Source organism: Anolis carolinensis, chromosome 5 (assembly GCF_035594765.1).
Source record: "Anolis carolinensis isolate JA03-04 chromosome 5, rAnoCar3.1.pri, whole genome shotgun sequence".
Classification (NCBI taxonomy): Eukaryota; Metazoa; Chordata; class Lepidosauria; order Squamata; family Dactyloidae; genus Anolis; species Anolis carolinensis.
The window spans coordinates 29,424,163-29,449,145 of record NC_085845.1 but is presented as its reverse complement, the minus strand read 5'-3'; the positions used below and the strand labels follow the sequence as shown (position 1 = coordinate 29,449,145).

Genomic DNA, 24,983 nt, shown 5'->3' with positions numbered 1-24,983 from the left:
GCTTCCTACTAAATAATCACATTTACATCTACCAGGTAAATATATTAGTTTTACTAATATGCTAAATTAGAATCTGGATTTTTAATATATATTTTCCTTTAAAAATAATTCACTTTCATTTCTATATAGTCAGCATTATAGATTTTGTAGAGTCAATTCTGTAAAGGCAAACAAATCCTATTTTTTTTTTAAAAAAAATCAATTGAAAAATCTATTTTCAGTTAGTATTTAAAATAAGCATTTCTCATAGGCATTAGTGGAAACTCTATTTTATTCAAGAGTTCCCCATGGACTTTTTCTGCATTTGAATTCTGCCAGCAGTATGCATTATAAATGTACAAGATCACAATTACTACTGCTACCCTCAGCAAAGTAGTTCATATAGTTCGTAGTTAAAAAAAAAAAAAAAACCCTCTCAATTTCAATCCCAAATATTCTTGATTGGGATGGCAAACTTTAGCCTCAGTCAATACCATACGATTGGATATGTGGGATAGATAATAAAGGGGGAAAGCAAGGGGGCAATGTGTGCAATGCACTTTTGAAGACCTTTTGGTCATGTTTATTTCTTTCCTCTTTTAAACAATTACTTCTTTCAAGAAAAAGTGCAAACCATGTCTGCAAAATGGACTGTATTTCTGTATGTGTGTCATGTTTTCAGTGCATATTTAGTTATTTCATTTCCAGAGTCCATCAGTTTGGTAGAAGGCCAACTCATTTCGGTTCATCAAATGTCCAACAAAAATTGTGATCATTGGTAAACACAGGCCTGTCAGATGTTATTTATTGCTAAGGCTGCCAAATTGGAATCAGCTGGCCAATGGCAAGGCTCCCATACTGAACCATTTGCAAAACCACCAGCTGGGATGATTTACAGTACAAAACCTTGCCGTGAATACAGATATAATTATTGTTGAAGATTTGCTAGCCCTTGTTTCCTGATAAATCACTTGAGCATAGTTAAGAGCCTTTAGTAGGCACTATTTCACTCAGGATTCCACAGGGTTTTTTTTTTAGAGCTGCAACATGCTGTACATGAATCTGTCTTGCCTGTACACATTATCCTTAGTAATTATTTCTCTTTGTATGTCTGCATTATTATTTTCATTGCAAAGAAAAGACTACTCTGAACATTAGTAATACTGGCAAATGCAATACAGAGAAATACTTTTTTTCTGAAAAGGGAACTATGTAACTTACAGCGCTATTACTTTGTGGGGTCAGGGCAGTAGTTGAGTCTGGTCGGTCCATCTTTATGGCAAATTGCCAGATCCTTCCTCCCAGGGGCCAACGTGACCCTAGGCAGAATCTGGAACACTAGTCAACATTTTTAAACCACAGTTTGAACCCCATTGGCTGACCAAAGTGTCCTAGATGTGGTTTTCACTGCATTTTAGGGAGAACAGTAAATGGCCTGCTCTTGTGCATGGTCAACACACCTTGTTTCTATAGTGACAACTCAGTAGGGAGCTACTTAAGAGTTTTATATAGGGGTCTGTTTTGGATTACTTGTCTTTTGTCACAACATTTGGGGAGAGTTAACATGGGTCTTGGATCCAAAACATCGATTGCTGGGTATTTTTAGGCACTGCTAATGGAAGGGGTCTCCTTGGGGTATTTGAGATGTGCAGCAATATTTTGCTATGGTCCATTTTGAGCTAGTGCCTTTCTTGAACCTCTTCATGGAAAGGGAACATGCAGGGAGCACCCACTTGGGTTGTTCCTTCCTGCCATTCCAGTGGGCCAGAGCATCGGGCTCATTGGTCAACAGATAACTAGCCAATAAAAGTTGTCACCAGTCTCTTCCAATCTTATATTGAGCGTAGAGCATTATTAAGGCAAAGTGTTTCTCACCCCTGACAATGCAACCTGGAGAAATTAATTGCAATAAAATAATCCTGACCATGATTTAAATGAGTCACAAGCACCAATACAGCACCAATTCTCTTCCTGGTGTTCATTTACTCGTTAACACATGGCAAGGGGGTGGATTGGGTGGCTCTTATGTTCTTTTCCGACTCTATGATGCTATGATTCTACAACTCACTTTTGAAGCATATTATCAAAGATGTGTTAGCCTATGTCGTCTGTAGAGTGGACATATCCACTCCCCTTCTGTGAACACAGGCATTTGCAGTATGAATGGGCAGCACATCATTCATTTCATAGAATTATAGAATCGTAGAGTTGGAAGAGACCTCATGGGCCATCCAGTCCAACCCCCTGCCAAGAAGCAAGAAATCGCATTCAAAGCACCCCGACAGATGGCCATCCAGCCTCTGCTTAAAAGCCTCCAAAGAAGGAGCCTCCACCACACTCTGAGGGAGAGAGTTCCACTGCCGAACAGCTCTCACAGTGAGGATGTTTTCTCTCACATTTGGATGTTTTCAAAATCCTTATTAAAATTGCTTCCAATGAACATACTTTGTGGTTACTTGTGAGCCTCAGCATCCTATGTTCAGCTTAGTTGAGAGGGTCTTTAATCTGCCTGTATTAAGCTGACTGCATGAGACAGAGTTGAGAGGGAGCCACTTCCTAGAGTGTTTTGGGACACATTAACATCGTCGTTCTCTGATACAAAAACTTCAGGTTTCTGGGTAGCTGGAGACGGAGACCTGATCGCTTACTTCCTCTGCAACCCATTTCTGTCCAAGTTTCCATTGCTCATGCTGAAGAAAAACAGGAGAAGCAGAGAGAATAAGAAAGAACAGTTACTCAAACCGATTGTACCCACAGGTGTGCAATGTTCAAAGACAGACAAATCCACAAGTATGTAGATGCACAGAAAATCGGATGAAAATATATCCAGACTATTTTAATAAATCACTGAGGTAAGCAAGCCTTATTTAATTCATTTATTGTATAAACCAGTATTTGGCACTTTCATTCAAGATATACAAGAGAGGAAATTCCCTTCCCCCCCCCCACTTTTGTTTTTAAATATTTCACAATAACCCAGTAACTTAGATTGGGGAACATCTGGCCTTCCAAATGTTTTAGATATACAAATGTTTAGTCCTTCCCAAAGTGGACAGTGGTAAGGAAGGTGGTACATTGAGTGGTGCAGGATAAGGTGGATAACCCCTGGCCCTCCAGATTTTGACTAAACTACAATTCCTATCATGTCCCACATTGGCCAAACTGGCTAGACCTGATGAGAACTAGATTCCAGCAACATCTGGTGCAGGGGACACTGTTGAATAAACAATGTTTGGGTTCAAGTAACTATTTGGCCTTGAACTCTTATTGCAGGGAACCTTTGTCCTTCTGGATAGTTTAGACCTCAACACTCATGATACCTGACCACTGTCTATGTGGTGTGGGACTGTTGATGTACACCATCTTTGGAAAACCAAAGATTCCTCATTATATAAGAGCAAGGGGAGTTGGGGTCATCAACTCTTTCATTACAAGTGGTAGAAGAAAGACAGGAACCATACCTTGTCACTTCTCCCACACCAAGAGACATATCATTTAAAGTTATCCATGAGCTACATTTGCTGTATATTTGACAGAAGAGGGGAATTATTGTTATCTTGAATGGTATCAGAAAGGAGGATGTCTGCAAATTATTTAAATTCTTAAGTAAGCCAAGAAATGTCAGTTATAAGAAGTACCTAAGACCTACCATTGCCTCAATGAGAAATCAAATTGAACTGGACCGGAGCACACATATTAGTCTCATTTTACCTGGATTTGCAGAAATATATGCCCACTCCAGCATGGAGAAAACAATATTGTCTTATATGACATATGTTTCATACTATTGTCTGCACTGTAGTTCAGTTGACAATAGAAGTTTCAATCTTGGAAGCAACCAAACCACTCAAACCAGGGGTTCCCAAACTAAGGCCAGATGTGGCCCTCCAAGGCCATTTACCTGGTCCCCACCCTAAATTTTAGACTGAAACAACTAGAAGGCACACAACACAACAATAACAATCCTAATTAACTTGACTATCTCATCAGTCAAAAGCAGGCCCACACTTCCTATTAAAATATTGGTAATAATAATAATTATAATAATTTTATCCACCTCTCCTCATGGCTCCAAGCAGGTTTCAACGTTGTTAAAACACATAATCAATGCTAAGTTTATGATGGTTAAAATTCTTCTTCATTTTAAATATTGTATTGTTCTTTCGTAACTATATGTGCAGTGCGCATAACAATTCGTTCATGTGTTTTTCAAATTATAGTCTGGCACCCAAACAGTCGGAGGAACCATAAACTGGCCCTCTGTTTAAAAGGTTTCAGGGCCTGTGACTCAAGACTATCTGATAACATGAAATCAGACTTGAACGGTGTCAATTTGTTCTTTTTCTTGCTAAATTTTGAAGGCAAATATATTCTACAAAAATATAGAAAAAGTGGTGCTTACAGGCTTCAGAGAGGCAAAAATAATGAAGTTCTTCCGTACTGCAATCTGTTTCATCACTTGATCTGTCTTTGTTGTTGTCATCACATTCCATCATAACAATTAACTGCAAAAACAAACAGCCCAATTAGGATTGCCAGATTGAAAACTGGAGGGTAAGGCTGTCTACACTTTAAGGGCCTTATCACATTGAGAAATTTCCCAGTCATAGGACACTTCAGCCTCTTCTCAAGCATGGAGAGATACTGAGGTCATCACATGAGTCTCTTGTATCCTATGGGGTTTGGGGCAGCACAATATTATTCCATGTAAAGAAGTGGTTTTAAACTGGTTTCAGTCTCCTTTAATGTATGGGGCTTTGGGCAGGAAAGGGGTTCTCTTGGCTTTCGGATATTGTTGTTTCTCCTGATTTTTTTAAAAGTAATATAGTCCATGTGATTAATGAAAGATTAATGTATTGCTAACTCTTAGGTTTCCTTCCTTTGTTTATACAAGGCAATAGGTAAAAGATGTAATACACATGTAATACATATGAGTGTGATGGGGAGAGAGAATTCAAAACAGGACTGCTGACGATATAAGAGGGGCGATTCTTTACCCTATGATTCTCTATGGTCACCCATGCTTTCCCATCTCAATGTGATGAGGTCATTAATAGTTGTGTATGTAGTAGTATTTTAATGATGTATTTTTATAGTTTTAATTGATTATATGTACTGTTTTTGTTTTATTATTATGTTATTGGAATTAAATGTTGCCAACTGTTGTAAGCCGCCCTGAGTCCCTCCAGGTGAGAAGGGCGGGGTATAAATGCTGGAAATAAATAAAAATAAATAAATTTTCCAGATAACTAGAAACACTTACTGAAATTCCCTCATCTACACATCCATTAAAGGACCTGCTCTAGTTTTCACTCTGGCAACCCTACAACATGTGTGTGCTAAGGTTGTCCAAAATTTCGTTATGATTCTCGTTTCGTTATTATTTCGGATTGTTCTTGCTTTTTGAACCGAGTATTGAAACGTTGTCCCTGGGCGCAACTGGCAATGTAATTTGAACCATCGTTGGCCCATTCTCTAATTGTGTCTTAAATGTTTTGTTAAATTTTTTCCTCCCAAATTTTTTTTAATTTTTTTTTTAAAAAAAATATTTTTTTTATTTCTGCAACCTAACTTGAATGGGAGCCTAGCGCAGCCTAAAATGGCTACCGCTCCCTGGCCAATCAGAGACTTCCACGATGGCTGAAAAAGGTGGGGGCTAGCATCCTCGGCGTCCACGTGTAGGATCTCTATAAAAATCCCCTCCCCAACCGAGCCAAGCCATTCTGGGCTAGGAGAGGGTGGTTCGCACTGCGCTGGGAATCAAGCTGCTTGCTTGCTTGGGGGAGAGAGGGCTAAGTGACTGTTCTGGCAATATCTGGTTCGATATTGTGTTTTTTTGGGGGGGAAATTGGCTTGGGGCTTGTGGCAGAGTCCTTGCTGTGGCTTTAGGGAATTTTTATTTTCAAAAGGACGTGGGCGCCAAGGCATTGCTTTCCTGGCGCTCCATTTCTAAACCTCTGCCCCTTTTTTTTGGAATTTAGCAATCACTACATCAGCCCTTCTTTGCAATCCTGAAAGGGGGGGGAACTTGAAAATTATAGTTTCCAAAGGACGTCTGCGTTCCTGCAAGTGCAGTGCTTGGGGTCCTTTACTTTTCTACTCCAGAGGGAGACCCTCTGCCTTTTTGGGTTTGTTTTTTTTTGGAATTTAGCAATCACTACATCAGCCCTTCTTTGCAATCCTGAAAGGGGGGGAACTTGAAAATTATAGTTTCCAAAGGACGTCTGCATTCCTGCAAGTGCAGTGCAAGGGGTCCTCTACTTTTCTACTCCAGAGAGAGACCCTCTGCCTTTTTGGGGTTTTTTTGGAATTTAGCAATCACTACATCAGCCCTTCTTTGCAATCCTGAAAGGGGGGAAACTTGAAAATTATAGTTTCCAAAGGACGTCTGCGTTCCTGCAAGTGCACTGCAAGGGGTCCTCTACTTTTCTACTCCAGAGAGAGACCCTCTGCCTTTTTGGGGTTTTTTTGGAATTTAGCAATCACTACATCAGCCCTTCTTTGCAATCCTGAAAGGGGGGGAACTTGAAAGTTATAGTTTCTAAAGGACGTCTGAGTTCCTGAAAGTGCATTGCTTCCCTCCCGCTCCGTTTGTAATCCCAAGCCCCCGGGCTGAGTGTTATTGCAGCAATCACAAAGACACACATTGTTTTCAAACCTAAAAGGGTACATTGGAAGAAATAGTTTCCAAAGGACGTGGGGCACCCGCCAAGGCATTGCTTCCCTCACGCTCCATTTCTATTCCCAAGCCTTGGGCTGAGTTTTATTTCTGCAATCACAAAGTCAGACATTGATTTGATTCAATAGAGGGTCCACAGCAATTTATAGTTTCCAAAGGACAGTGGCACTCCTGCCAAGGCATTGCTTGGCGTGTGCTGCGTTTCTAATCCAAAGTCTACACAAGTAGAAGAGGGACTTTTACAGTGATAAGAACCCAATTGAACAGGAAATAAGACTTTCAAACCAGGAACAGGTTTCTTAAAATATTGAAAAATAGTGTATTATAAAAAGTTATGAAAATTCGCCAAAAGTCATAGGAGACAGGAAACGTTCTGCAATTTGTTGAGCAAAGAGTGTTGAATGTGATCTCCCACTGTACCAAATTTGATGAGGATAGCTCAAGAAATGAGGGTGGGAGCGCCCTGTAAAATTCCCCCACGGTTTCCTTTTTTTTTTTCTTGGCAATTGCGCATGCGTTTCCGCCATTTTAGAAACATTAAGAATCATTACGAATTTTCGGAAATAGCCGAAATTTTTGGGTGAAAAATTCGGAAATAATTTCTATATCAAAGCGCCGGCACCCCCTACTTTAGAAACGAGAATTGAAACATTTTTTCCATCGATCGGACAAGCCTAGACTGTGTGCATACAGTGAGACATGAACTATACCACATGTACTGTTATCACACATAAGCATGACAAGAAATGCACAATTTGTCTTTACTCAAAAAGGCTTTGACTACCTGAACTCTACTAGCTGAGTATTTAAGTTCAGAGAATCACAGAATACCAGCTAACATTTCTGGTTCATATATATGTATTATACTGCTATTGATAATATGGCTCCAAAAATAAAATAGATATATAACAATATATATTTATCATGAATTACTCCTAAGCATATTTTTCATTTTTCCATCCAGTTTCTGACATAATTAATGGTCTTTCTGATAATCGAAGGTGAGGCAGACTAAAAAAAATGGATTTTGTTAACTGCAATTGATAACTTCATGAAACAGACCCATAAAACATCAACCAAAGCAATATAGAGGAGCGAAAAATCAACAATGAGAAGTATGTCACAGCAGATTAAGCTAGATTTTATTTTATTGACTCACTCCACTGTTTAGACATTTAATTAACCGTCATACTGAATGAAAATTATATTAGTAGCTGGGATTAACTGTAGCAACAACTGCTGCTATGGGTAGCTTGCTGTCATGGACAGTTTGAAATGAACAAGATGACTTCAATTCTGATGCATCCTTCTGGTTTTATAAGTCCTCAATAAACTTGTGTAGTACATCTTTTAACTCTTGCCTTGTATAAACAAAAGGAAAGAAAGTAAAGACAGGAAGTATAATTTGCTTGGCTCCAAAATTTAGTATTAAAATAATTTTGTTCTGTCTGGGTGGTACAGAACTAGTAAAAAAGTAACATTGGAAGATATCATCAGGCCATTTCTTCATCTTTTTGTTTCACTTCTCTGCTGCCCAAATGAATTCAATACTGTTGCTGATGCAAAGGCATTTCATCTTTTTCAAGTAAATCATCCCTAGTAGGTAGCATATAAAACACTTGGATTGTGATTTTGCACCAAGTTAAGTGGGGATAGCCTCTCCCACCCCAATACTTTGCCAACTTGAGTTGGGGGCACACACCGAAATGATTTGAAAATTACAGCCTTTGTCTCTAAGAAATAAAGTGCATTTTTATGTCTGCTGTGAAAATCAGTCATGTCATCATGTTGGTATTCCTTAATTTAGAACACGTCCCTCCAACTGGTGTATGTGGAGCTAACAATAACACTGTCTCCTGCCTGCCATGTGTTCAGGCAGCTGTGAACTTTGAGGGATAATATAACAATGAGGTAAGAGGAACTGGGGGAGGGGGCTCATAGCAAAGCCCCCAATGATCCCAGCAGTTATTTAATATATTTAAGATATGAATTATTTGATGATTAATCTTGAGTGGATCCCTAATGCTTTTCTATCCTTCCTCCTTCTCTCACTATTCCATGCTAATATAGAATTACCAGAGGCTTCTCGGTTTGAAGATTTGTATTTTCGCTGTCAGTGCTTTTGCTGCTACCACCGGCACTGCTGCTAGTATCTCTGATTGGTTCTCCGCAGGGTTTCTTCCCGTATAACCTCTTTTGTCTACTGTAAAATAAAAAGGACAAGGAAATAAAATGCCCCGGCATGAAATGGGTTCTGAGCAAGCATACACCTAATTTGTTTCGGCAGCTTTCATCATGACTGAGAATCAAAATGATATCACAAAAAGAGGAAGGAGAAGTTTCAGCCCACAAGTCACCCTAAACTGAAGAGGTGATTTGTGCCCGTGCCATCTGAGTCCTGAAATAGGCTTCCTTGTCCGCATCGTCCCCCATAGAGAGAAAAAGCAAGCCAAGAGAAGTTTCCCAGGCCTAAGCTCTTGCTATGAGAATGTTCTCCAGTAGTTTAAACTCACATTTTCCTACCCCCCCCCCCCCCAATACAAATGTGGCAAGGAAGAGGCAAAATTTGGTCAACCACAGCTGCACAACCCAACCAGTGCTACAGCCAGGAAAGCCTGTGAAATCATGGGCATGGCATCATTTGGTCCTGGCATCATCCACATCATATAAACGCAGTAATGGCTGATGATCTCATGTCAGTGAGGTTTTGACTCCATTCTGGACTTTAATACAGGCTTTAAAGAAGCTAAGGCTCTGAACCCTGTTCCTAGATAGATTTACCACTTTGGTAGTTCATTTAAACCAGGAATAGATTTGCCATCCTGTTAGCATGTGACCACCATCCATCACTGGTTGGAAGGTAGAAATCTAGCCCCCTACTCAATCCCCATCCTGTTTGAACAGGTTATCCAGGAGTCTGGTGTGAGCTAAAATAGACTGCAAATAAACAGGACTACCATGACAAGTGCAAGTTTCCTTTAAAGGTGGATCTAGGAAATGAAACATTTAAAGTTATAGTGGTTCTAGTGGTGCTAGACTGGGAATCAGGAAATTGGATTTCAAATGCCCATGCAGCCATGAAATTCAACAAGTGAACCTGGATCATTCACCATTTTGCAACCTGATGCCTATTGCCCAGTTAAACCATACAACAATTAAGACAAAATGCATAAAATGTTAAGAACCTCTTAGCATCCTGTGAGGATATGCTGGACACAAAAGTAATTAATACATTAGAAATCATGGAAATATATACACACACACACACATATATATATATACACACACACACACACACACACACACACACACATATGCATTTAAATCACTTCTTATTCCTATGTAGGAGCCCCTGGTGATACAATGGGTTAAACCCTTGTGCCAGCAGGACTGCTGACCAACAGGTCGGCAGTTCGAATACAGATAGAGAGGGTGAGCTCCCTCTGTCAGCTCCAGCTCCCCGTGCAGGGACATGAGAGAAATCTCCCACAAGGATGGTAAAACATCAAAACAAATCTGGGCAAGCCCTGGGCAATGTCCTTGCAGACAGATGATTTTTCTCACACCAGAAGCGATTTGCAGTTTCTCAATTTGTTCCTGACACGATAAAAACCCTATGTAAACCAGAGTAATTAACAACTATAATCAATTAAGAAACCAAAAACACATAATTATAATAGTTATAAGATAGCAAATAAAATAAAACAGATGGAATCAGCCAACTGAAATGTTTGAGACAATCAAAACTAAATCAAAGTAGCCCCAATCCATTACTGTCTCTGCAGAATGAGCCTCAGAATATCTATGGCTAATATCAAAATCCATCTTTCTGGCTTACAAACCTGTCCTCAACTTATACATGAGGTTGACATATACACAAGTAATACAGTGATTTCTACTGAATCCAGTTGGTTACTTTAATACTTATTAATACCCTGTTTCCTCAAAATAAGACCTATCCTGAAAATAAGACCTATCATGATTTTTCAGCATTTCTAAGGATGCTCGAAATATAAGCCCTATTTCAAAAATAAGCCCTAGGTGTAATTCATTTAAAAAGTCAAATTTGGAAAAATAAGACTGCCCCTGAAAACAAGCCCAAACGCATCTTTTGGAGCAAAAATTAATATAAGACCCTGTCTTATTTTGGGGAAAACAGGGTAGTAGCTCCAGTGACTTATATGGGTTATAGGTAAAGATAATGGTTTCCCCCTGACATTAAGTCTAGTCTTGTCTGACTCTGGGGGTTGGTGCTCATCTCCATTTCTAAGCCGAAGAGCCAGCATTGTCCATAGACGTCTCCAAGGTTGTGTGGCCGGCATAATTTCATGGAGTGCCGTATATGGCTTATACTGAAAGGCTTTCTTTGAATTGAGACCATTTTGTTTTCATTTATACTAGTTAGCTTCTTCCAGCTTATAAAAAATTACCAAGAAAAAGTCAATGAAATGCTTTGGACACTAAAAATGCACTGTATTGTTATTGGATATATACAGATATATACACCACGTAGATATGAATGGAATATCCTGGAAGAGGGCATGTTTGCCTGGAACTCTGAATGGTAACATACTATGCTGTAACACCTTGTTACATTTCTAAATGTCCTAAAGGGAAAAGCATAATTGAAAAAGCGTGTCTCCATAGTTGTGTGAGTGCACGTGTGAGGTCTTTAAAAAGCCTTGTCGCAGCAGCACCTTTCCCCCCTGCATGCCTCACATTAATGGGCAATCTGAGTTTATGTTTTATGGATGAAGGGAAGGACTTCAACAGTCCCACTTGCAAAAGTTAATCAATATGACTTAAAATACAGCAGAGTATGAGTAAAAATGAAATAGCAATCCCAATCCAAATATTGGTTTCTGGACTCCAGTTAAAGGGGGATTTAGATCAGTGGTTTCATTTTGATCTAGTTAGGCTACTAATAGCTGTAGTACAAACCCAGTCAAGCATGTAATTGAAAACTTGCTTTCAAGATAAACAGCTATATTGATCAAAACCAGTTGGCAAAAGAGGAAAGTAAATCGTGGCTAAACAATGGCTTCTTCTTTTTGTTTTTAAGTGGGAACAGGTTGTAGAAAAGGTAGATGGAAGAGAGACCGCATGAATCAAGATACCCAAATTACAAAAATTACTATATTTTCAGTAATATTAAAATGAAAATTCTACAGTAAACAGATGAATCCATTAAGGAGGCTCTGTCTCATATACCTGATCCACACACAGGACTCAGCTTCCTCGAAAAGAATAGGACTATGACATACAATTTGGGAGGGATCCAGCAGTCATTCCCTTCTTTCTAGCTGGAGGGTATGGCAACATACTCATTTTACATTAGAAATAATATTTATTTGTAATGTTAACCATCATAAAGTCAACTTCAACTTATGATTCAGCTTATGACAAGAGATCTCCAAGTCACCCCATTATCAAGTTTTGCTCAGGTCTTGCAAATTCAGGATTATTGCATAGATATATATGTATTTTTTCAGTTATATTCCTACAACTTGGTATTTAACTGACTCTCAGAGCAGATAGATCCTGCACAATTTTGCTTTAGCTAGAAGATTCATAATACAAGATTGGCAAAATGAATGTTCCCCAGCCAAAGATCTTTGATTGGACATGAATGTGAATTTTACTGATGTCAACTGCATGTCAACATGTTTTTGCATGTCATCAGCTTTTATAAATTATATGGTTAACCCATATTAATATCCTGTATTCCTCCCATTTCCCCATTCTGTATTCCTCCCATTTCTGTATTCCTCCCATTTCCCCATTCTCTTCCTGTTTTCTTTTTAAAAATCCTCTCTTTGTATTCAATTAAAATATAGATTTTAAAAAAGAGAACAGAACTAATAACAACAACAACAACAACAACAACTTTATTCTTATACCCCGCCCCATCTCCCCAAAGGGACTCGGGGCGGCTTACATGGGGCCTTGCCCAACACAACAATGTAACAACAACCACAAGACAATAAAACAAATATCCCAACAATAAAACATCAGCATCAGTAAAACAAATTACAATATGTTCAGAGCTTTCAAAAATTGCCTGAGAATCTGAGAATCCTCCACCCATCATGGGCCATTAAGGAGTCATATTCCAATAAAAGTAACTTTGCCATGCTCAAAATCAACTCTTACCATAAAGTTGACTACAGGACAAAATCAGCATTTCCAGGGACAATGTAACATTTGCATATATTATACATTGGGGTGTGATAGTGGACAACTCGGTATGATACTCCATGGGTCTCTAAGGTAACATCTGGTTCCAAAATCTTTTTCCATAGGCCAGTGGTTCTCAACCTGTCGATCCCCAGGTGTTTTGGCCTACAACTCCCAGAAATCCCAGCCAATTTACCAGCTGATTTCTGGGAGTTGAAGGCCAAAACATCTGGAGACCCACAGACTGAGAAACACTGCATTAGAGCATAAAATGGTTCTAAGCCATATAAAACCTAGTTCCCTGAAACTTTTAGTCATGTTCTTCTTCTTACCAGATCAGTTTTTCTAGCTAAGAAAACCCATGATAGGGTTGCCTGTCATAAGCAGAGGATTGTTTCTATGAGTTTCTAGCCAATACCTTGGTGGATGTATTTTTTTTAATGGATGTTTCCATCTAAGAACGTTTGGCAGCACTTAAAAGAAAAGACATAGATATCTGGTGCCCAGACAGGGTCTGGAAATGGATCCTGAGATACTTTTGCATGATTTGTGAATGAGCAAGTTCAGGCAGTGGAGTTTCTGTTGAATCTTCAGAAAAAGCTCACCTAAGATGCACTACTGTTTTGTTTTGCTTTGTTTTGAAAATTTTAACTAGGGAAAGGGAACAGCTTTGCCATCAAAGTCTCTACAAGGCTTTATGTTAAAATCCTTGGGCAATGCTATCTGGATAAGCAGTTTTATGTCTTGTTGACAAATATCTTGACTGTTTAAGACCAGTCAGGATATTCTTCAATAAGAGATAAAACTGATTAAAAACAAATATATCCTTCAGCCCCGGAATGTCTGTAGTCCTGCTTCTGGGAAAGAATGAAAAGAAGTTAGCTACGTTGACTGGTGGTAAAAGTTTATAAACAAACTATGGCCCTTCTACACAGCTGAATAAAATCCCACTTTTTCTGCTTTGAACTGGAATATATGGCAGTGTGGACTCAGATAACCCAGTTCAAAGCAGATATTGTGGGATTTTCTGCCTTGATATTCTGGGTTATATGGCTGTATGGAAGGGCACCTAGAGAGAAGAGGGTCCAAGAAAATAAAATCCAAAGAACAGTGGAACGAAAAACAGAATAATGGGATAAAACTCTTTTTATTCAGCAACTCTGCTTCATTCTCCCTTTTTTCTTTCTGTTTCTTGTCCTTCAGATTCCCTGTCAAGGTTATGCCAAGATATCCTAAGCAACAACTGTTCAGATTCACCATTACAAAGTAAATCATTTAAATTCCTGGAATGTTTTGTTAAGACACTTTAAAGAGGCCAAATGGTTTGGTTGCACTAACCTATAAAAATCTTCTTCATAAACATGGCACTACTCAATGTACATGCCATTTTAAAAGTGTTAGAGCTGAGGTCCCCATCCCACATAGTCTAAAATACAGAAAATCTTGGACTAAATGTGTGAATTACTTTAAAGTCCACCTGTTCATCTGTTTTTAGTTTGCTTTTAAACACTTATTGTGAATATTTTAAATTGTTTTGGATGCCACTTTGGGATAAAGGTGGCATACAAATGTAATAAATACCTAACCGATATGCAGTATGTTAGCAACATGAAATAAATAGAAAACAATTGATTGCACTTTACCTTTTTCTTCCTAACTGCAGAAACAAAAAGTTTCAGCCATGTTCAAACACTCATAATACTTTAGTACCTTGTAGGGATAAATTCATTTGTATAACAACACACAAAGTTTTGTTGCACAGACAATTCATTTTGTACAAAATACACTAATTACTATGAAAAAATATTGGTTTAAGAACAAAAATACTTGCAGGGAAACAGCATGCATTTTTTCTATATAGTACATTGTTTGCATTAGTTGGGTGAATGTAGCACAGTTTGTATATATATGTGTGTGTGTGTGTGTGTGTGTATGTGTGTGTGTGTGTGTGTGTGTGTGTGTGTGTGTGTGTGTGTATATATATATATATCCATGTGACTTCCTATGCAATTATTGCTATATTGTTTTCCCAAATATGTTATCTGGGCCAAAAAAAACCCCATACTTTTGTGCAGAAATCAGTACTTTTTACAAAACATATGGGTCGTTTTTTGCCCTCAGATGTGTTTTCTGAGGGAGAAACTTCACATATCTTTGGGAAAATGATTGTTCCCAAGTGAAGCCCAGAAGTGGATAGCTTTTCCTCGGCAAGATATCTGAAATCTTGAGGCATTGTTTTTTTTTTGTTGTTGTTGTTGTTGTTGTTTTTTGTTTTTTGTTTTTTGAGAATCCACATATTAATGAGTTCATGCTTATTTATTTTTTCATGTCAGGAGTGACTTGAGAAACTGCAAGTCGTTTGTGGTGTGAGAGAATTGGCTATCTGCAAGGATGTTGCCAAGGGGACACCCAGATGTTTTTTCACATCTATATTCCAGAAGTTGTTCATCTGTAAGTCTGTGCAGCCCTAGTCAACACAGCTAGTGGAAGATGCAGTCCAACAGCATCTCAAGTGTTGTATGATTTCCACCAGTGCTGTAAAGCAACACTCTCCTGATTGCCATACCTGTAGCAGTAGAAAGTTACAATTCCAATGAGGAGAAGCATAAACAACACAGCCAGGCAAGCCGCGGTGGCAATGTTCTGTTTCTTTGCTTGCATCACATGCTGCTGTGTCCACCACTCCAGGTCACTGAACTGGCAACGCTCTCCCAGATATCCTTTCTCACACCTGTCCAATTGGCAAAAAAATAATAACCAATAAAGAAGGCAACAAGTATCATAACCAGCATTTTGATTTTACAGTGATCTAATTTCATCAAACAGTGGAAAGGTTGTATCTGGACACCTTAAATTCGTGAAAATCTTCAAGTATCACTGTTGCTGCTGATGGAGGAACGAATAATCCTGCACATAAGAAAACATGTACAGTAGACTCTCGGTTAACTGGCACCCATGGGAGCAGGTGCTGACTAAATGTAATTTCTGGTTGCTTGAGAGTTACTATTAAAAATAGGCCTAATACTATAGTCCATATATACCATACCATAAACTCTGTTTTGACTTGATATTAATATTCAAATAGTGTAATTAAAATCAAATAAAGTTAAACCTAACTTGATGTAACATTCCTGCTAAAAATGATTTTATTTAAATTTTTATTTTAAATATTTCTTCTATTTATTTATTTTTTGCTTGAGGTCCCGTTAACTGTGAGTTGACTGTATTGTGGCAGTTAAACAGTTATGTATTCTAATCTGTGATGCTGACACAACATAACACAAACCGTATTAACATTATTCTAAATGGGAAGCTTATTTTTCAAAGCTGTAAAATATGCAGCTATGTCCAACAGAGGGAAGGCAAAAATATTTTCACTAATTTTGTTTTGGAATTTAGCATCCACACATTGAGAATGAATGGAGAAACACTGCCACCTAGCGTAGAATTGCGATACCAATTACTGCATCTGACACAACACCTGATATCAGTACTATATAACCAGCGACTGGCCATGTTGTACGAATACCCAAAGCAGTTGCTATACTCCCAACTCAAGAATGGGAAACGTAATGTTGGTGGACAGGAAAAGAGATTTAAAGATGGGTTCAAAGTCAATCTTAAAAACTGTAGCATAGATACTGAGAACTGGAAAGCCCTGGCCCTTGAGCACTCTAGCTGGAGGTCAGCTGTGACCAGCAGTGCTGCAGAATTGGAAGAAGCATGAATGGGGGCTTAAAAGAGAAATGTGCCAAGAGGAAGGCATATCAAGCCAACCCCAACCAGGACCACCTTTCACCAGGAAACCAGTGTCCTCACTGCAAAAGAACATGCGGGTCAAGAATAGGTCTCCACAGACACCTACACATCCACTACCAAGACACTACACTTGGAGGGCCAATATCCTTGGGCTATGAGGGACTGCCTAAAGCAAAAAGCATGCTATATATAACATGCAAGAACAGGGAGCCAGTGGTTTGACTGTTGAGCCACAACATTTGAGACCAGGGTTGAAATTCTCATTTGGCCATGGAAAACCACGCAGTGAACTTAGACAAGTTTCATATCTCGCCCACCAAGGCAGGCAAAGACAAATTCTCTTTGAACAAATCTTGTCAAAAAATCCCATGTGGTAGGGTTATCTTAGGGTCACTAAAAGTTAAAAAGAGGGTTGAAGACCAACAACAACAAATGCAGGAACAGTATATTGTTGGGTATGATTATGAACACATTTTGAAAATATGTGAGCTGCATGCTATTTCATTGGGCCACAATCAAAATATTTTGAGTCAATGCAAAGAAGTGTTCACTACACTGCATGGAAAAGTGAAAGAGTTCTGTACTTACTTGCACGCAAAAGCTTGAAGTGCTGAAAAATAAACACAAACTCCTTCATTGAGACAATACGATGGTGGGCACTCAATAGGATTGTCCTGTTCAGATGATGTGGTCTTATCTCTGCTCACAGTGGTAGCAGGTATGGCAGATTCTGAAACACAGTATTGGAGACAAAGATGACTTATTATTATTAATGTTATATAGTAATTACTGTATTTATGAATTTAGTACCAAAACATTGTAACATTTACTACAAAAACAATGACTACTAAAAGACAGACTGCCTTGGATAATACAGAACATTGGATAAGTGAAGCTTGGATAAGTGAGACTCTACTGTATTCCCAAATTTTTGTCCTCTAGATGTATGAGAAAAATGTCAGGTCAACCTTTTTAACTAAAGATGGGGACAAAATTCTACTGTTTGTTTTCTGACTTTGAAGAGAGTTATTAAAAATAGAAGGGTAGTTATATAAAGATATTTTAAAGAAAGAGAATGAGATTCATCAATTAGTTTTTGGTGTTCTATGTGTAGGATGTGTTTAGTAGGGTGATCTGGGATGGTAGTGGTTAGAATTAGTTGTAGATTGAGTTAGCTGTTTTAGGGCTCTGTTTTATATTATGAAAAATGTCTGTTGTATTTTTATTAACGGAATATGGTCCTTCTGCTTTGTGAAATCCAACTTTCTATATAGTTCCATCTTTGTGTCTGTCTTTGAATGTTTGCCTTTTTGTGATAGGAATCTCCCAGAGTCCCTTCAGGGAAATAGGGTGGAATATAAATAAAGTTTTGTAATTATATGTGAATGTAGATTTGCTTCTTTGAATAAAAATAGTTACTAAAAAAGTGACTTGAGCATAAAGACCATGACAAAAATTTGGTAATCACTGCTTTAGTGATTGCTTCAAAGTCATTAAGTGACCTGAGCATGGTAATGTATAATAGAGAGGTGTGTTGTCTTGGACAAGTCTTGAGCTGAGAAGAGCCTTAGAGATATAAATAAAAAAAGAGGAATTTGAGCTTAGCTGATAGCTAACTGGCAGCAAAAAAGTTTTCCACAGCAGTTATGGATAATGGAATAGTCCATTAAGAAGCCTGGTTGCCATATTCTGCACTAAGGTTAAAGGTAAAGGTTTTCCCTTGACATTAAGTCTAGTTGTGTCCAACTCTGGAGGTTGGTGCTCATCTCCATTTCTAAGCCAAAGAGCCAGCGGTGTCCGTAGACACCCCCAAGGTCATTTGGCCAGCATGAGTGCATGGAGCACTGTTACCTTCCCGCCAGAATGGTACCTATTTATCTACTCACATTTGCATGTTTTTGAACTGCTAGATTGACAGAAGCTGGGGCTAAAGTGGGAGCTCACCTCACTCTGCAGATTCGAACTTCCCACCTTTCAGTCAGCATGTTCAGCAGCTCAACGGTTTAATCTGCAGCACCATCAGGACCTCCTACATTCAAGCACTACAGCTTAAAAATAATTGGCTTCAAGCATATAATTTCTTGTGATTTGTTCCTCCTTACTTAAGTGAGAAAATCGTGATTTGATTATAACTTGACAAAGTTTGGCTTCACTCCTTTTTCAGCACAATTGTATCTCTTTCAAATCTACTCTTGTGGCTTAAAGGTCTGTGACTTTATCAAATAGGTAAAATAAATATCCCATGCTTCAAATGTTGTCTCAACCTACTGCTGCTTGTTTGAAGGTGCTGAGATGCCAATGTGGCCAGGAACTTGAAAAGCAAGGAAATTAAAGCAACTGCTTTAGCTCCTTGGATTTTTTAAAGTGTACTACATATCCTTCAACTCATCTGGTAGGAACAGTTTGGATCAATCCTCTGTTTTCCCAACTTTTAAAGTATTTTTAAAAGGCTCCAGTTTCTTTCTCTTCCTCCCCCCCTCTTTACCCCCTTTCTCCTCAGTTTATTTCAGTTGCTGCAAACTGTATTCAACGTGCAAAAGTAATTTGCCCTCAATTCAGGGGTTGGAGAGAGGAAAGAAGAAAACAACAGAGAGAGGGTATCCTTGCTCTTCCCAGTAGGCTCAGGCAAAAGTAAACTGCTGTTGCCTCTTCTAGATTGTGTATTTTGCCTCAGTAACTTTTGCCATCTTGTCACACTCTGATCGGCCGAGGCAACACGTGTCCTGGTTTTCATCTCTGAAATGTTGACAGGCATGTAACTACCATGACATGTCTCTATGTAACTAATTACTTTTGAAAATAATTTTCCAGGTTCTAGTTTTCAATAGTTGTAGACTGAAAGCTCCATGTGAAGTGTATTGCAATAGCCCAATCCTGTATGAATTACCCAAAGAGGGGCAGGATGACAAACTGCTAAAACTACCAATCCTTATATCTATTATTTATTGCAATGTTCAACTTAGGTATAATGTTCTCAGACACTATACTGATGATTTAATGCCAGACCTCTAGCTATGGGGATCAGTGAATCTGATTAGGAACACAGATTTAAATGTACTCAGACTTTAAATGTCAGCTGTCTGACTCTCATGACTATTAAACTAACATAAAATTATTTGATGAGTATTATGGCAGACTCAATGCTGCTTTCATTTAAATACATGGTACAGCTTTCCAATAAATCTCTACTGGATCATCTATTCATTTCTCTCTGATATACACATACCCATTAGCATTGCCAAACGAAAGGAGAAGAAAACATCTACTGACAACTGGAGGCTTTGCATATTGATGAATTGTTGGTGTTGCAAATTACATGGCATAGGAAGTGGCTAAAATAAGAGGATAATAAATGGCAATTGACTTTCAGAACTTGCAAGTTTTACAGTGGCTTATGACGACTCATAGGCTAATTTAGAAAATAATAATTAACATGTTAATTCAAATTTCTTGAATCTTCATTTTGACCTGTGTTTCTTTGGGGAAGGAATATTTTAAATTACTTACTTCTTGCCTTCCTCCAAGACCTTTCATCGTGCTATAGATTTGCATAGCACTGCAGTTTAAAAATTCAATAATTCTTCATGTTTAAGACAGGGTGGGAAATGCTTGGCTACAACTTCTACTAGGCATTCTCTGCATGGCCATTGATAAGGGACTCAAGAGCTGTATTATTATTATTATTATTATTATTATTATTATTATTATTATTATTATTATTATTACAGTAGAGTCTCACTTATCCAAGCTAAACGGGCCGGCAGAAGCTTGGATAAGCGAATATCTTGGATAATAAGGAGGGATTAAGGAAAAGCCTATTAAACATTAAATTAGGTTATGATTTTACAAGTTAAGCACCAAAACATCATGTTTTACAACAAATTTGACAGAAAAAGTAGTTCAATACGCAGTAATGCTATGTTGTAATTACTGTATTTATGAATTTAGCTCCAAAATATCACGATATATTGAAAACATTGACTACAAAAATGGCTTGGATTATCCAGAGGCTTGGATAAGTGAGGCTTGGATTAGTGAGACTCTACTGTATATGTATACCCCACTTTATCTCCCCCGAAGGAGACTCGAAGCAGCTTAACATAAAAGCATTAACATAATCATGTAAAATATACAGACATTAAAACAGGGTTAAATATAAACAGTATTTTAAAATTCCCAGTTAAAATCCTTTAAACAAATTCAGTTAAAAACTACAGCACCCCCTGTAGGCTCAAGCACCAAACAGTCTTCACCTTTGATATAAAAATATAATAAACATCCCCCTTATTCTCTACAATTGCCACCACTGTTAACCAAGCCTAAGACTGTAAATTGGCAATGTGAATATAAGCTGCATATCATGGTCTAAGAGCACATAATGTAGAACCATGCTGAGGTCAATCAGTTGCAATTAGCTAATGGGTGGACAGTAGGGATGTGCATTCGGGGGAAACCTTATCCTGTTTCGTGTCCCGAGTTTCATTGGGGCCCCAATCTTTTTTGTAAGCCTCTTAAAATTGGGAGGGTTGTTTTCAATTCTTTTGCTTCGGGGCCTGAAAATTAGACCATTATGGGGGGGGGGGAGACTTCTCACCCCCTGGCTCTCTTTCCCAGAATGTGTTCTTCTTTCCTGCACCTGCTGTTTCTAATCTAGAGTAATAGGTGCTTGGCTGCAGGCACTGACAGGTGTTCACGCTTTCCAGGACTGCATGTATGCCCCGCCACACATGCAGGCAGGTCCAGAAAGCGTGCATACCTGCCAATGCCTGCAGCCAAGTGCCTCTTACTCTAGAGTAAGAGGCGCTCAGCTGCAGGTATGCTCCAGGCCTGCCTGCACGCTCAACACACACACCCCACCTCACACTCTGAGATTGAGTGTGTGGTGGGGCGTGCAGGCAGGCAGGTCTGGAACCTGCCTGCAGCCAAGCTTGCCTGCCACATACCCTGCCACACATGCATTCTCTTTCCAAGGCAAGGAGGCAAGTTCGGATGCTCGGATGCACACGAAAGCAGGGGAGGGGGCTTCCCATTTCATGCTTCCAAAGAAATGAAAGACACGAAAGAAATTGTAGAAACAATAGGAACAAATTTCACGCACATGCCAGTGGACAGTTTTGCCATTAGATAGGACCATTTTCACACACACTTTCTGGCAAATGGCATGAACAAGTAATCCCAAATGCAAGTGTTTAGAAGTCAGAAACTGCCCTCAGACAGTGATTCTCACCAGAACAATGAAGGCCATCTTCTGTATATCCCACAAGACATTCACAAAAGTAGCCACCTTCAGTATTGATGCATATTGATAAGCTCCGGTTGCACTGGTCCAAACTGGAAGCACACTCATCCAGATCTACAAGACAAACAGTATCAAAAATGGGAGAAGAGACAAAGATGACAGGAAACAAAAGAACAATTTGGCACTGCAATTTTTAAGTGACATTTTGTAAGTATATTCATAATGAACAAGGGCAATTTGGCTTCCGAAGAAGACATAAAACTTTGCAGTAGAAGCACATTTCAGGATTCTCAAAATAGATTCAATTAATTGGTAATGTCTCTGGTCAATCTGATGGTGTGTTATGTGTTGGAAGCAACAAACAAGATCTTATATCCCAGCCAGAACAGTCAGTGAGTACTGGTTTGACTACTAACTGGTTTGGCTTACCCTGCTGCATGTGAACTCTTAGTGTCTTATTTCAGAAACGATTAGATTCTTACAAGAAGATAAATATTAGTTGGAATGCCATCTACATTTGGACTAATAACTGTGGTTTGAGCAGTACAGCAGGTGGGTGCCATGTTAGTGGAGAGGTTCCAGCTTTATTAGTCCAAACTGTAAAGGAACAATCCAAAATGTTACATTTGTCATAAGACTGGATGCCTTATTTACAGTTTAGATTAACATCTCTGACACATTAACTTACATGGAAACGACCAACCACCAGTGGAAGTTTAAGTGGAAATTTGGAATTCAAAGAATTTAAATTCAATGATGTTGGACTGCAACATTAAAATTACCATAGCACAATTGGCCTTTTGTGACGAACCCCTTCTGGCATTGACAAGTAGCACCACCTTCATTTGAAATACATTGGGCATTGATGTCACATCCCAACCATGTACAATGGTCCCGGTCTGTGGTAAAAGATGACAACAAAAATTTCAACTCAATTTTTTTCAGGGTTCAGGTTTGAATTCAGAATAGCTAGTTGTTTTGAGCCATTTTGTTAGATCCAGCCTTTCACTATTAGACTTGATGTCAACTAGGATATATCCCCATACTACATCCAGCCTGGTTCATCTTTAGCTCCATATCGTCTACACTGACATAGACAAAGTATACCCTGCAAACCATTTTTGCAGTTCCCAAGAAAAAAAACTTTTTTAAAAAATCAGCAAAAATCATGTCAAAAGTCTCCTCAATTTTCCATTTTTAGGGGATAGGCTTGCGTTAGGTTTATGAGGCTCTTTCAAAAGATGAGGAAACACACAAAGAACTACTACTTTGAGCAAAGAAATGTGGGTATTTATGTACTGACAAAGGAGAAATCTTTGACTTCTCCTCTCTTTTCTGCTGTTTTAATAAAGTACAAACTCATTTTGCACTTTGGACTCAGTTTACAGCAATTGCAATGAGCAGAAGATAAAATGAGAATATGGTAAGAAAAGTGAGCAACTAGGACTTTTTAAAAACTAGCTGAGAAAGTGGGACAACAAATGATTAATGTGGACTGTCCCTGCTAAACTAGGACAGGTAGAAGGTGCATACTCTGCCCAACCCCAGATTCTTCGCTCTCCCACTTCTTGTGCCAGTAGGAAATAGAAAACAACAATCTTTACTGGACACCATGATTTCTGCAGTCAGCTCCTGTTTCGTCTGTAGATCTTGTTTTATGCTATCTCTGGATGCACTGTTATCCAGGGGATACTGAGGGAATGTATCCGGCACAAGCATCTTGTTAGCTGAGACACCATCTTTCGACATAAACATATGGCCTGTAACAATAAAGAATGATTGAGCAAGATAGGCTGCTGAACTCATAACTAGCCACTGTTCCATAATTTACAATTACAGAGTGTACCTCATTTAACAAAATTATTCCATCAGATTCCATTTTGTTTATAATTTCTATTTTGGTGGCCAAATTTCATTAATGTATCAGTGATAGCTGGGGTGGCAGGTTTATTTGTGTTCCCTTCTGTCTCCATTTTGTTATTCATGCATGCTGAGTAAGGTATTTTGAAGGCAACTGATATTCACCTTGCCTGTTTTAGGCAGGTACAGACAGCAACGGTTAGATCAGATAGAGCAGAACTCATTTTTGCCCATCTCAAACTTTATTGCATCATTTACTACAAACACTCTGCTGCAACCAAGCACTGAAACAGTGTGCTTCTGCAGCCCTCCTTCATCATCCTTCCTTGTATTGATGCTGCTAAAAAAAACCTTAGAATCATAGAATCATAGAGTTGGAAGAGACCTCATGGGCCATCCAGTCCAACCCCCTGCCAAGAAGAAGGAAAATTGCATTCAAATCACCCCCGACAGATGGCCATCCAGCCTCTGCTTAAAAGCCTCCAAAGAAGGAGCCTCCACCACAGTCCGGGGGAGAGAGTTCCACTGCCGAACAGCTCTCACAGTGAGGAAGTTCTTCCTGATGTTCAGGTGGAATCTCCTTTCCTGTAGTTTGAAGCCATTGTTCCGCGTCCTAGTCTGCAGGGCAGCAGAAAACAAGCTTGCTCCCTCCTCCCTATGACGTCCCCTCACATATTTATAAATGACTATCATGTCTCCTAGTTAGGCAGATGACAAGGAGGAAAAGGGGGGTATAGGAAGCACAAAAAGACTTTGTAAAAGAGAGCATCTTTATCAGAAGCTTTATTAGCTGAGGTGTACCTTCTTTTCGGGTGCAGGGTAATATCCCGAAAAATAATTTTTTGAACCTCTGACTAGCACTGAACAAATACCAGAGTAACATATGCAGTTCCTAATTTGAAGCAGAAAGCAAATGGAAAAATGCCTATTTCTGAAATAAACTGGGCAAATAAGAATAGTCTAGAGAGAGGGGGGGGGGGGGAGACAGAGCAGAGAGAGAGAGAGCGCTACACATATTTGGATCACTCTCTTAGTCATGATTTTCAGATTTGAGTATCCAACCTAATCCTTTGCTATGTCAGTTGTTTTCATTATTTTGAACAGATGTAAGAAATCTTCAGTTCCCTGTTTTAAGTTTTTTTCACTTAAATAAAACAACTTCCACAAGTGCTTCAAAATATATCGAGCAGTGGTTCTCAACCTGTGGGTCCCCAGGTGTTTTGGCCTACAACTCCCAGAAATCTAAGCCAGTTTACCATCTGTTAGGATTTTGGGGAGTTGAAGGCCAAA

At 38.9% G+C, this 24,983-nt stretch overlaps 1 protein-coding gene across 4 annotated transcripts in view; it reads right to left on the bottom strand.

Annotated features, from left to right (window-relative positions):
- Window positions 1–253: 253 nt before the first annotated feature.
- The window catches only part of egf (epidermal growth factor), a 54,727-nt gene continuing 29,997 nt past the window's right edge, over window positions 254–24,983 (bottom strand). Inside the window, exons 15-22 of one of the 4 annotated variants that reach the window (XM_008112108.3) lie at window positions 23,438–23,593; window positions 22,616–22,732; window positions 21,822–21,947; window positions 17,183–17,324; window positions 15,402–15,566; window positions 8,735–8,861; window positions 4,382–4,484; window positions 254–2,669 (exon numbers count right to left, since the gene is read on the bottom strand). In XM_008112108.3, the coding sequence (XP_008110315.2) occupies window positions 2,665–2,669; window positions 4,382–4,484; window positions 8,735–8,861; window positions 15,402–15,566; window positions 17,183–17,324; window positions 21,822–21,947; window positions 22,616–22,732; window positions 23,438–23,593 (941 nt within the window). In that variant the 3' untranslated portion in view covers window positions 254–2,664. Of the gene's footprint in view, window positions 2,670–4,381; window positions 4,485–7,788; window positions 8,020–8,734; window positions 8,862–15,401; window positions 15,567–17,182; window positions 17,325–21,821; window positions 21,948–22,615; window positions 22,733–23,366; window positions 23,594–24,983 lie in introns of those variants that run through there. The other 3 variants (XM_008112110.3, XM_008112109.3, XR_010006867.1) reach the window with 3 other exon arrangements.